At 38.7% G+C, this 13,148-nt stretch overlaps 1 protein-coding gene across 2 annotated transcripts in view; it reads right to left on the bottom strand.

Annotated features, from left to right (window-relative positions):
• tmem201 (transmembrane protein 201) overlaps window positions 1–13,148 on the bottom strand; it is a 43,001-nt gene that overhangs the window by 27,074 nt on the left and 2,779 nt on the right. For both annotated transcript variants that reach the window (XM_029719396.1, XM_029719397.1), the window contains exon 2: window positions 7,819–7,939. In XM_029719396.1, the coding sequence (XP_029575256.1) occupies window positions 7,819–7,939 (121 nt within the window). The remainder of the gene's footprint in view (window positions 1–7,818; window positions 7,940–13,148) is intronic.

Raw genomic sequence — 13,148 nt, 5'->3', positions numbered from 1 at the left:
AATTTCTTTAATATTAACAATATTTTAAAAAAATAAAAAAATTGAAATACATATTTTTATAGACCAAAGTATCAGCTATCATCCCATGTAAAGGAACAATCTAATTAAAAGCTTTTTTCATTAAATGCACCTAACTGTATTCATGTCAACTCCGTCAGACACCATAAAAGGCATTTTATCTTCATTGTCCAACAAGTGTTTAAAGGTCTTGATTGTTTCATTCCAACATTACATTATTCAAATATTTTATACAAATGTATTTTGTTTTTGTTTTATGCCACTGTATAATGCTCCAGGGGGGGCAATTTCATTAGCATTTTGGCATGTTTTTCTAGATTCAGAACATAAAACAAGATTTATAAACGCAAACATGATCCCTTATGTCTAGCACAGCAAATACGTCAATAAATGAAGCATATATTGCAGGACAATGATTAACATTTTATCAGAATATTAATAATCTATTTTAAAGTGATGCTAGAACTGTTCTGTATAATTTCAGCCAGTAATTTTGAAAGTGGTACTCACAAGCCAACCTGTCAATTAAGTAAGCTGTTTTAGCCTGAAGACAATTCTCTTGCTTTGGTATGTTTCTGTCATTGAAAGTCCTGAAGAGCAGGAATGTGTGAAGGGTTTTGTCCCAGCCCAGCGTTTACACCTGATTGAAATAATCACTGTACATCAGATCCGTAAATCTGAGGCCTCACGTTTAATCCCACAAATAAGGACCCTGTCTGGTGCCACCACAGTTATACATAAAGAGATAAATGATCAATTTAAACAATTTTACTCTGCGCTATACACCTCAATCTCCTCAAGACCCTTTGCTGATTGATTCATTCTTTAATGGCTTGAATATGCCCTCAATTGATAGACTCCCATGACTGTCTAGAAGAAGAATTTATACCTGAGGAGATTGCAACAGCAGTGTCCGCAATGAAAAGTGGTAAATCACCGGATCCGGACAGTTTTCCAACTGAATTTTACAGGACGTTTTCTGGTCTGCTTTACCCATTCTAGTCTCGATTATTTGCAGAGTGCCTTAATACCTCAAAGCTACCGCCTAGTCTTCATCAGGCTTCAATTTCATTACTATTAAAGAAAAACAAAGACCCTCTGGAATGTGGATCCTATCGCCCAATCTCGCTTTTAAACTGTGATTACAAAATCCTAGCCAAGCTTTTAGCCATCCGTATGGAAGGCTCGCTCCACCAAGTAATACACTCTGACCAAACTGGCTTTGTGAGAAATAGGCATTTGTTTTTCAATATTAGACGCCTTATGAATATACTGTACACCCCAGCGTTGTGGGACCCGGAGGTGGTGGTCTCACTTGATGCGGAAAAAGCTTTTGACCGCGTTGAGTGGGACTACCTAACAGCTGCCCTTTATAGATTTGGCTTTGGCCCCAAATTCATTGTGTGGATGAAGATTCTTTATTTTTCTCCCATGGCTTCGGTACGGACAAACAACTTGTCCTCTAACTATTTTGCCTTGCACCGCGGATCCAGACAGGGTTGTCCACTCTCCCCCTTGTTGTTTGCTCTGGCAATCGAGCCTCTCGCCATTGCACTACGCTCTAATGATGCCATTCAAGGTATAATCAGGACGGGCTTAGAGCAGAAAGTCTCGCTATATGCTGACGACCCCCTTTTGTTTATCTCCAACCCTGATACCTCATTGCCATGTGCCTTATCTGTTCTTAAAAAGTTTGGATCAATCTCAGGGTAGAAGCTGAATCTAGGCAAGAGTGAGCTTTTTCCTGTAAATAAGGCTGCTTTAAAGTGCTCTTTTGCATGATTTCAGTTTAGGATTGTCCGGGATCAATTCACCTACTTGGGAGTTAAAGTGACATGGAAATATTCAAATTTGTTTCAGGAAAACTTTGTTGCTCTAGCAGACAGTTTGAAACAATCTTTTACTTTTTGGAATTCGCTACCTCTTTCTCTTATTGGAAGGATTAATGTCATTAAAATGAATGTGTTGGCCAAATTGTTATATTTATTTCAATGTTTACCCATTTTTATTCCAAAATCTTTTTTTAATTCACTGGATCAAACATTCATGCATTTTATTTGGGATGGCAAGGTACCACGGATTGGTAGAAGAGATTTACAGAAGCATATGGCACTGGGTGGTTTAGCTCTACCAAATTTTCAGACATAGTATTGGGCTGCAAATTTCAGAGCCCTTTTGTACTGGCTGCAGACTGATCCTACTGGCCCTAGACCACTCTGGGTCCAGATGGAGTCAATCATGTAAACCTGCTGCACTTTCTTCTGTGTTGTGCTCGTCTCTCCCAGTGTCCCTAGGCAAAAGGTGTGTCAACCCAATTGTAAAGCAGTCTCTTAAAATTTGGAATCAGTTCCATTTAGCCTTTAGCCTCCAAGGCTTTTCTCTATCAGGCCCAATCAATCAGAACATCTTATTTCCTCCATCTTTGAATGGGGCTTTTGCCATCTGGCACTCACTAGGCCTCTCCTCACTAGCCCAATTATTCTTTGATGATAGATTTGCCTCTTTTGCTCAGCTACAGGAAAGGTTCAACCTCCCCAATAACACTTTTTCCGCTATCTCCAGACTAGGAACTTTGTCAGAGCTAACACACCTGAATTTCCCCATAGGCCTGCGAATACAGCTATAGAGAACATCTTTGAGCTGAACAAGCTTCCTAGGGGCGCAATTTCAGATGTATATGCAATCATTAATAACTTTCTTTTGTGCCTTTAAAGACTCGTTGGGAAAAGGATTTGGGGGAGGAACTTGGGGAAGACACCTGGGAATCTGTGCTGCACAAGGTGCATTCGTCCTCTTTTAGCACTAGACACAGCCTCATTCAATTCAAGGTGGTTCACCATATCCACTGGTCCGGGGCCAAACTTGGAAGAATAGTCTCTGATTTTGATCCTACCTGTGTCAGATGTAAAACGGAACCAGCCACACTGTTGCAAATGTTTTGGGGCTGTCATAAACTGTCAGATTTCTGGGAATTAATATTTAAATGTTTCTCTGATATATATATATACATATATATGACACTGTTATAGATCCGTCTCCCCTCACAGCCCTTTTTGGTGTACTGCCCATAGGTACCCCCCTGTCAAGAATCCAGTTGGACACTGTTGCTTATAACTATGGATTATTTTGAACCAAACCAACATTTGTTATTGAAGTAGAAGTCCTGGGAGTGCATTCTGACGAAGAACAGCAAAGGTAATCCAATTTTTCTTATAGTAAATCTGAGTTTGGTGAGTGCCAAACTTGGTGGGTGTCAAAATAGCTAGCCCGTGATGGCGAGCTATCTACTCAGAATATTGCAAAATGTGCTTTTGCCGAAAAGCTATTTTAAAATCGGACATAGCGATTGCATAAAGGAGTTCTGTATCTATAATTCTTAAAATAATTGTTATGTTTTTTGTGACGTTTATCGTGAGTAATTTAGTAAATTCACCGGAAGTTTGCGGTGGGTATGCTAGTTCTGAACATCACATGCTAATGTAAAAAGCTGGTTTTTGATATAAATATGAACTTGATTGAACAAAACATGCATGTATTGTATAACATAATGTCCTAGGAGTGTCATCTGATGAAGATCATCAAAGGTTAGTTCTGCATTTAGCTGTGGTTTGGGTTTATGTGACATTATATGCTAGCTTGAAAAATGGGTGTCTGATTATTTCTGGCTGGGTACTCTGCTGACATAATCTAATGTTTTGCTTTCGTTGTAAAGCCTTTTTGAAATCGGACAGTGTGGTTAGATTAACGAGAGTCTTGTCTTTAAAATGGTATAAAATAGTCATATGTTTGAGAAATTGAAGTAATAGCATTTCTAAGGTATTTGAATATGGCGCCACGGGATTCCACTGGCTGTTGAGTAGGTGGGACGATTTCGTCCCACATACCCTAGAGAGGTTAAGGTTGATGATGTGCTTATTGATTGTGTCCTGCGGATGCCTTGTTCAGTCAGAGAATAAAATGTGAGCTTGTTTTGCCCTGTTTTCTTTATTTATTTATTTTTTTACATTTTGTTCACGCTTACATAAAATGACTATTAATTTTTTTCTTGTAAAGTTTTTTTGGGTCCAGTGGATGGTCGGTCTGTGGCTATGACTGTCTGTGAGTGGTTGCATTTCTCCACCCCTATCCCTTGACTGTTTACAGGAACAATGGTGAGGTGTTTGCTCTGTCCCTGTACTACAGATTGCCCTTTGTAGCCTTCTGCCCGGTGTGTTTAACTTGTCTAAAGTACGGTATCTTTAAAGCTAATTATTTGTATTTTTTTTTATTTGCATTTTTTCTAGTTGAGTATATTATTTATATTGTTTTGTGTTGTCTTGTGTGTAAAACTGAATAAACAGAGTTAAAAAAAAAAAAAATCACTGTAACAGTCTATGATTTCTAATCAGTTATGAGCTGGGCTGTAGCAAAAGCTTGCACACACACTCCTGCCTACCAGATATAGAGCTGTCCACCCTTCTTTTGCTATTTTATTAGGATCCCCATTAGCTGTAGCAAAAGCAGCAGTACTCTTCCTGGGGTCCACACAAAACATGACATAATACAGAACATTAATAGACAACAGCTCAGGGACAGAACATCATAACATCCCATTTAAAAAATAATAAGAATAAAAAAGGCACACGTAGCCTACATAGCAATACAAACACAAACTATCTAGGTCAAATAAGGGAGAGGCGTTGCGAGCTGTTGCTTTATAATTTTCTTAAAAACCAGGTTTGCTGTTAATTTGAGCAATATGAGATGGAACGGAGTTCCATGCAATAATGGCTCTATATAATACTGTACGCTTTGTTGAATTTGGGGACTGTGAAAAGACCGCTGATGTCATGTCTATGCAAACAATTTGGGATTTTCAACACACTGTTTCTTATAAAAAGAAGTGATGCAGTCAGTCTCTCCACAATTCTTAGCCAAGAGAGACTGGCATGCATTGCATGTATATCAGCCCTGTCATTACTTTGCCCTAAGTCATTACTCGGAACAATTGATGGTATTGATCTATAACGCATGCTCCACTTTTTAGTTGGAAGTTGAACTTGTTGACTTGTGCCAAAGTGGCAGCTGCTAAGGGAGCAGTGGCAGACCAGACGACTGCAGCCAAGGCAGCACTGGTCCACACCTGTCGGGTGAGTAGTATTGGTTGGTACAGTATGTGCCTCCCTGCTGAAAAAACAGCATAGACCAGCCTAAATTCCAAGCTGGTCTGTCCAGCATGGTCTAGCTGGTTACAATGTTGGTCTAGCTCAGGGATGGGCAACTGACCCTTTGTAGGCCTGCGGATCAATTTCCACAAAAATAAAAATAAAAACACCCCATCGGGTTCTCTCCACTTACTGTTGAGACTTAGAATACACAAGGTGCAATTTTTTCATTTGGTTGTGCATCAAACATTTTTTACTTGTTATGTCAGTCACTGACAGTCACTCAAGCAGCCCACGTCAGCATTTTTTTTTTTTTAGATTGGTAAGTTAGTCTAGTTAGCCAGCTAAACTTGTAGTAATCATTTTTTTAACTACCTGCACCAGTGACTGGTGGACCAGAAATAGTTTCAGGCCCTATATTCAGTGCATTCGGGAAGTATTCAGAGCCCTTGACCTTCTCCACACTTTGTTACTTTACAGACTTATTCTAAAATGGAATAAAGTGTTTTTTCCCCTCAATCTACAAACAGTATCCCATAATGACAAAGCAAAAATAGGTTTGCAAGCTTTGCACAACTGTATTTGAGGAGTTTATTCCATTCTTCTCTGCAGTTCCTCTCCAAGTTGTAGAAACATCTTCAAGGATGATCAATGGAAACAGGATGCACCTGAGCTCAATTTTGAGTCTCATAGCAAAAGGGTCTGAATACTTATGTAAATAAGGTATGTTTTTTTATTTTTAATACATTTGCTAAAATGTCTAAAAACCTGTTTTTGTTTTGTCATTATGGGGTATTGTGTGTAGATTGATGAGGAATTGTTTTTATTTAATCCATTTTAGAATAAGTCTGTAACTTTACAAAATGTGGAAAAAGTCAATGGGTCTGAATACTTTCCGAATGCAATGTAGGTCCATTCTATTTTCTACATAGTTTACATCTGGTTTTAGTCATTTACACTGAAAATATTAACAAAAAACAGCCCACCCAAGACTTTTGTATGCAGAAAAAACCCTGGATTGTAAATATCTGATTGCTACCAGGATAGTAATATGTACAACACCAAAAGCATATAAATAAGCCAACAAAGTTAAATAAAATATGGAACTGTAGATGAAAAGGTTCGTTTTCATCTATATCTTTTGTTTTGGAATAAGGAAGCTAGTAGCGGGCTGACAGCAAAGGTGTTGGCTAGAGACGAAGTCCAAGAGCTTACAGGGATTTGTCTACTTTGTTGCCAATTAGCATTTTCAAATCAGTAAATAGAGCCGAATATATTGATGAATAAGATTGGAATAATTTCCGTGTTTGACCGCTAGGTTTTATGACAACACAAGTACTCTATAGCTGACCCTGCTCATTCCTGAGCTTGAAATGTTGATCCTTTGCTCAGGACAAGGGCATTTCCTGGCAGAGAGACATGGAAATGAATAACATGGAAAATTACAAAAACAAATCTTATCCCTTATAAAATTCACCTGAAGCAATTTTTTAGATCAAATAATACAAATGAAATGTCCTTGCCAGACAAGGATTGTCCTGACTTTCATGAATCCCTGAAATGTATACGGCATTATAGATAAGTGTGCAAGTACTATTCAGGGCTCGACATTAACGCTTGTCCTCTTGTCCGGGACAATAAAATAAAAAATTGTCTGACAAGAAAAATAGATTTAAGTTGTCTGAATGGACAAGTAAAAAGAAAAATAACAATCACAAAATCAAACAATAACTCCGATCAGAATTGGATAAGAGGCCAACGTTGGAATAATATTAAAATCTATTTTTCATATACATAAATAAAAAAAGCCTACACGTCAAAGTGTAGGTGATTAGCTACAGCCTCATGTCCAAACCGATGCGGACATGAAACGCCATAAAATGTTGCCAAACTTTAATGACTTAATTAGGTACCCCCTACCCCCAGGCTAAACGCCAGTCATGTTTGTCAAATATAATTAAGGATAATTGTTTCCTGCTAATTGCATTGTGCGCATTGTTGAGCTTATAATATGAAGAAATAAAACTAGATCAATATTTTAAGCTAAACGTCTGATCTGTTGCATCAGCCTCATTGCTTCTAAAAAACATTTTAATGTGCAGTGTTATGAATTCTGGATCCGTAATCCCAGAGTCAGCTTTGAATCAGACATTTTTTATTGTCCCAGGGATGACGGCACACCTTTCATTTCAAGCCCTGGAGGGAATGATTTTATAACGACAAAAGTATTTGGTTGTAACTGTAATGTTGCAATACTTTAGAGGCTACCAAGAGGAGAAAACCATCCTCCAGCAGAGCCTTAAAGCAGCAGTGTTGTAATCTACATTTGTGCGTGATTCTCTAAACGGTAAAAAAGATAGTAATGCATTTATTTTGTGTCATACATTGATGTACAAATGGTGCTAAAGATGATTTTTTATTTTTGGATAAGTGACTTGGGGGAAAAAATTATGTCCTACTTGTCCAAAGGACAAGTCATCAAATACTTGTCCAAAGGACAAGTGGCTAAAAAATGTAGTCAAGCCCGGCTACTGATTTGACAAAGCAAGATCCATCATGTTGACACGGTCCACCATCTATGACACGCAACAATCAGCTGCATTGACAATCAGTAGTGTGGATATAATTGTGTGTGCAGTAAGATGAATTGCAGTACCTCCTGGAAGCCGTTGTACTGCTCGCAGTTGGGGCAGTCCCAGCAGTTTCTGTTTCCATATGGGACCACTGAGTCCTGGTTGCAGAACCAGCAATTCACATTGACATGTGTGGGTTTCTTTCTGTATAGGGAAGAGAAGTGTTTTACTTTAGATACACTGTCTAAAGGTGACATTGCTGATCCAGGTGAATAGCTAGATGCAGAGTTGTGGACACGAGTCACAAATTTGATGACTTGAGACTCAACTTGATAGAAATTAAAATGACTTGGAGCCTCAAGGCTCGACTTGAGACTGATTACTTGTAATTCTGTCTAGGTTCTCTGTGCATTACTCTCCACTCAGCCAGAGACAGTAGACGCAGCATCGCCCTTGCAAAAAAAGTTGGCTAGTGAAACGCACACTCGGCCCTCTGACTGGAGAGAGGTCGGGTAAGCTAGCAAAGAGACTGCTGATTTGCTGTACAGCTGTAGAATCGGGTGCAGTGCAAACGTAAAATTGTAGGGCGAGAGGATGGCCATAAATAGGATGCTCCACAAAAAAAACTGGTGATCAATAATATTAACTGTTTATTTTGCAAACTCAACAGCAATGGGGCACCAAGCAACAATTACTAGCGTAGGCCTACTGGCCATTTAGTAGGCTGTCAAAATTGTTGAAATGTATACATTTACTTATGAAGATAGCATATGGAATTTGTTCAAATTAATTACTGTATGCGCATCTCTCCACTTGTGATCGCCAAACTCCCGCCAGTGGAGGAGAGTGCTTTGTTCTCTTGTTGAAATTTTTGACGTTGCTTTCACACATTTAAATGCATGTGGCAAATCTATATTCCATCTAAACCTATAATAATTGCTGGTGTTTCATCATTCCATCCACATACCTTTTATTGCAACACTTGGACATTTGTTTCATACCATACATTTTCATTTAGTCCTACCATTTCTTACCCTCCGAGTGGGCGCAATGTTTATTACGCACATGAACGTTCGCAAGACTCATGGAGGTAGACGTTCTGTTAATTTAATTCAATGTATGGTTTTCTTCGCTCATATATCCCAGGTTATGTCGGAGTTCTGTGTCCTAGGTCTTTGTCATTCAGCTTGTGCATTATAGGAGTGCACGTGCCTCACTGCGCATAGAAATAGGCTACGTGACCTGAGCACAACACTGAGTTAATAGGTTCAATAAGATTAATTATTGTTCCATGTATGAACGGTGATGAAATATCATTATAATCATTAAGTCTGATTAAGACGAATGTACCAATGATGGGGAATTGCCTTTTACATTGTAGAAGCAGTTTATCGGTTGTAATTGCCAAGTGGGTAATTGTATGATCCTAGGAGGGGCTAAATGCAAATACTGTATGTACCTGTTTGAGCTCCTGTTAGACATTCAATTTGGTTTCAAGGGGAAGCTGTGCAGTCTCCCCCTCCTCTACCTATGTTCGTTCAGATACGACAGGTTAAGCCTCATACACAGGCATTTTCCTGTGTATATTTGGTCAATCTACTCGTCTTTTTAGTATGATATGGCGCTTTCACCATTGGATCACCAAGACCTGTAAATAAATCTACTCTGAGCACGCCAACCTGCCTTGGCTTCTACTGATTTCATGCCCTTATGACTGCTACAAGGTCCCTATTTTACAATGACAATCAAAATATATGTTGTAGACAAAATAAGAAAAAGGGCTGTCTGGTAGCCTCAATAAAAATACAAAGATTTGCAATGACAAGTTCAACTACATGTATAGATTTTTTTTTACTAGACTTGAGACTTGCTCTTAGAATGCATGACTTGGATTTCACCCATTATAATTGTGACTAGACTTGAGACTCTTGACCTTGTTACTTGCGACTTTAATAACCGTGACTTGGTACCACCTCTGGCTAGATGGAACACGGTTTCACAGAAACACATCATAGGATATTCATGCGAAAGTGTGACTTGAATGTAAAACTAAATAGCAAACTATATCTGCAAACAGCATGGTTTAGGCTAGTCCGATTAATCAGGCCATAATACACAATTAATTGGTACATACAGCCTGAAACTAATGCCTGCAAAATTGTGTAAATGTTCCTTACAATCAAGAGCGTTGAATGAAATGAGATTTAAATTTACTCTACCAATTGTCTGTGCGGTACCAAAATGTGAGACAATTTGCTCACCAATACTAGCTATTGAACCAAACATACCATGACAATGAAAATTGTAAATTCTGAATCAGGGGAGGATGATAAAACATCCACACCTTCCTTTTTTAATTTTAGATTGAAATCCAAATAAATAAATCTCCTTGTCATGGCATTCTTGGTTCAATAGAAAACTGAATATCCAATATAAAACGTTCTAACTATTGAACCAAGCATGCCACGAAACACACTTTTTTATTCAGATTTCAATCTTAAAACAAAAAAAGGTTGTGGATTGTTCTCCAACCTCAGAACCTCAGAATATAGCATTTTCATGGCATGCTTGGTTCAATAGCTAGTATTGGTGAGCAAATGTCTAAAATTGAGACCGCACAGACAACCGGTAGAGTATGTTAAGTTTGAATGTAATTGTATGAAACCTTCTGGATTGTAAGGAACATTTACACGATTTTGCAGTCATTCGTTAGAGGCTGTAGATACTAGGGGTGAAACAGTACGTGTATTCGTATTGAACCGTTCGGTACAGGGTCTACGGTGCAGTACGCACTGTGAACCGAACATTACTTTAATCATATATTATAGCTAGGAAAATATATACATATATCATTGTAAAGAAAATAGTATTGCATAAACCAATGGCGTGTAAATTAACATGGGAAAAATATCCACATAGTAATTAGGTTGTATTAAAAAATAAAGAGTTGTTTCGTCTCGTAGCTGTATGCAGCTCCGCTCATTAGTTATTTCACTCCAGCGAGAACAGAGCTAAGAGACCGTCGTAGCAGCAATTAACTGATGAAGGAATTAGCAGTTAGCTAAATGCAAAGGAGCAACATGGCAAGCCAGAACTAGAAGATGCCCCAGTATCATTCAGGTCTGCCGTCTGGGAACATTTCGGTTTCCCTGTAAACTATAACAGACTTTGCCAACGAGTGGTGGATAAAATGTCTACAACATGTAGGCTCTGTTCATTGCTGATAGACCATTCGAGTGGCAATACGAGTAACATGACTACTCATTTACTCAATTGGCACTTTGGTGCCAATTGGCACCAAAGTGCCAATTGGTGGGACTATGCAGAAAAAAATGAAACGGCAACCACCTCTCCCCACAGCCTTCAGGCAGCAATATGTGGCTGACTCCGGTAGGGCTAAAGAAATCAATGCAGCGATAGCAAAATTCATAGCGGCAAATATGAGACCTTTCTCTGTAGTAGAGAACGCGGGGTTCAGAAACATGTTTAACCTCTTTGGGCTAGGGGGCAGTATTTAGACGTGCCCAAAGTAAACTGCCTGTTACTCAGGCCCAGAAGCCAGGATATGCATATAATTGGTAGATTTGGATATGGATAAAAACTTTAAAGTTTCTAAAACTGTAAAAAATAATGTCTGTGAGTATAACAGAACTGATATGGCAGGCGAAACCCCGAGGACAAACCACCCCCCCAAAAAAAAATATTTCAGCCAATCACTGTTTTCAATGGCTGTCACTTTTATTATAAAGGTGAAAACCTCCCAGATTGCAGTTCCTAGGGCTTCCACTAGATGTCAACAGTCTTTAGAAAGTTTCAGGCTGGTTTTTGGAAAAATGAGCTACAAGTTCTGGTTTTTCTAAGTGGCTCCCATTTTGGCTATAGTGTTTCCATGCACGTGGAGGAAAGCACATTCTTTGTTATTTATCTCTGGTAATGAACATACTATTCTCCGTCAAATTGTATTGTTTATTTACGTATTAGGGTACCTAAGGTTTGATTATAAATGTTGTTTGACTTGTTTGGATAAGTTTATTGGTAACGTTTGAGATTAATTTTGTATGCATTTTGAAGGAGGGAAAACGGTGGATTATTGACTGAAGCGCGCCGGCTAAACTGAGTTTTTATGGATATAAAAAAGGACTTTATCGAACAAAAGGACCATTTGTGATGTAACTGGGACCTTTTGGAGGGCCAACAAAAGAAGATCTTCAAAGTTAAGGCATTTATTATATCGCTATTTCTTGCTTTCGTGGCGCACCTGCCTGGTTGAAAAATGTTTTTCATGGTTTTGTATGCGGGGCGCTGTCCTCAGTTAATCGCATGGTGTGCTTTCGCCATAAAGCCTTTTTGAAATCTGACACAGCGGCTGGATTAACAATAAGTTAAGCTTTATTTTGATGTTTTACACATGTATTTTCATGAATGTTAAATATTTATATTTCTGTAGTTTGAATTACGCGCTCTGCAATTTCACCGGATGTTGTCGAGGTGGGTCGCTAGCGGAACGCCTGTGCTAGAAAGGTTAACCTGTTAGGGCTAGGGGGCAGTATTTGCACGGCTGGATAAAAAACTTACCCGATTTAATCTGGTTACTACTCCTGCCCAGTAACTAGAATATGCATATAATTGTTTGATTTGGATAGAAAACATGGTGTCTGAGTATAACAGAACTCATATGGCAGTCAAAACCCTGAGACAAATCCTGACAGGAAACTGAAATCTGATGTGTGGATATCACTTCAAACATTTGCTATTGAAACACACAGGGGCTTGTGAATCATTTAGCACTTCCTATGGCTTCCACTAGATGTCCCCAGTCTTTACAAAGTGGTTTGAGTCTCCTATGGTAGTAACTGACCCAAAGAGAGGCTGTGGCACTTGGTCACAGGGGATGGGCCATTACCATTGTGACGTCGGCGCCCATGACTACTCTCCCTTTTCGAAACATTTTGAAAAACAATGCAACCGTCCCAATGGAATATTATTGAAGCCCTGGTTGAAAAAGCCCCTAAAGATTTATGTTATACAACGTTTGACATGTTTGAACGAACTTAAATATATATTTTTTGCTCATTCCTGACGACAAGTCAGAGGCACACGGTACATTTTCACTAGCCTTCGGAGCGCGCTAACACTATTGGGACATAAATTAACTTTTTTGAACAAAACTACATTTGTTATGGACCTGGGATTCCTAGAAGTGCCTTCTGATAAAGATAATCAAAAGGTAAGGTATTATTTACAATAGTATTTTTGATGGTTGATCGTTCCAAGTTGGCTCCGACATGTATAGCCTAGACTTTTTTTCTGGGCATACCACGTCAATTTATTGCAAAGTGTGATTTCCCAGTAAAGTTATTTTTAAATCTGGCAAAGCGATGGCATTCAAGACATGTTAATCTATAAGTCTTTA

The sequence above is a fragment of the Salmo trutta genome, chromosome 28 (genome assembly GCF_901001165.1).
Source record: "Salmo trutta chromosome 28, fSalTru1.1, whole genome shotgun sequence".
Classification (NCBI taxonomy): Eukaryota; Metazoa; Chordata; class Actinopteri; order Salmoniformes; family Salmonidae; genus Salmo; species Salmo trutta.
This window is presented reverse-complemented; position numbering and strand designations above follow the sequence as displayed.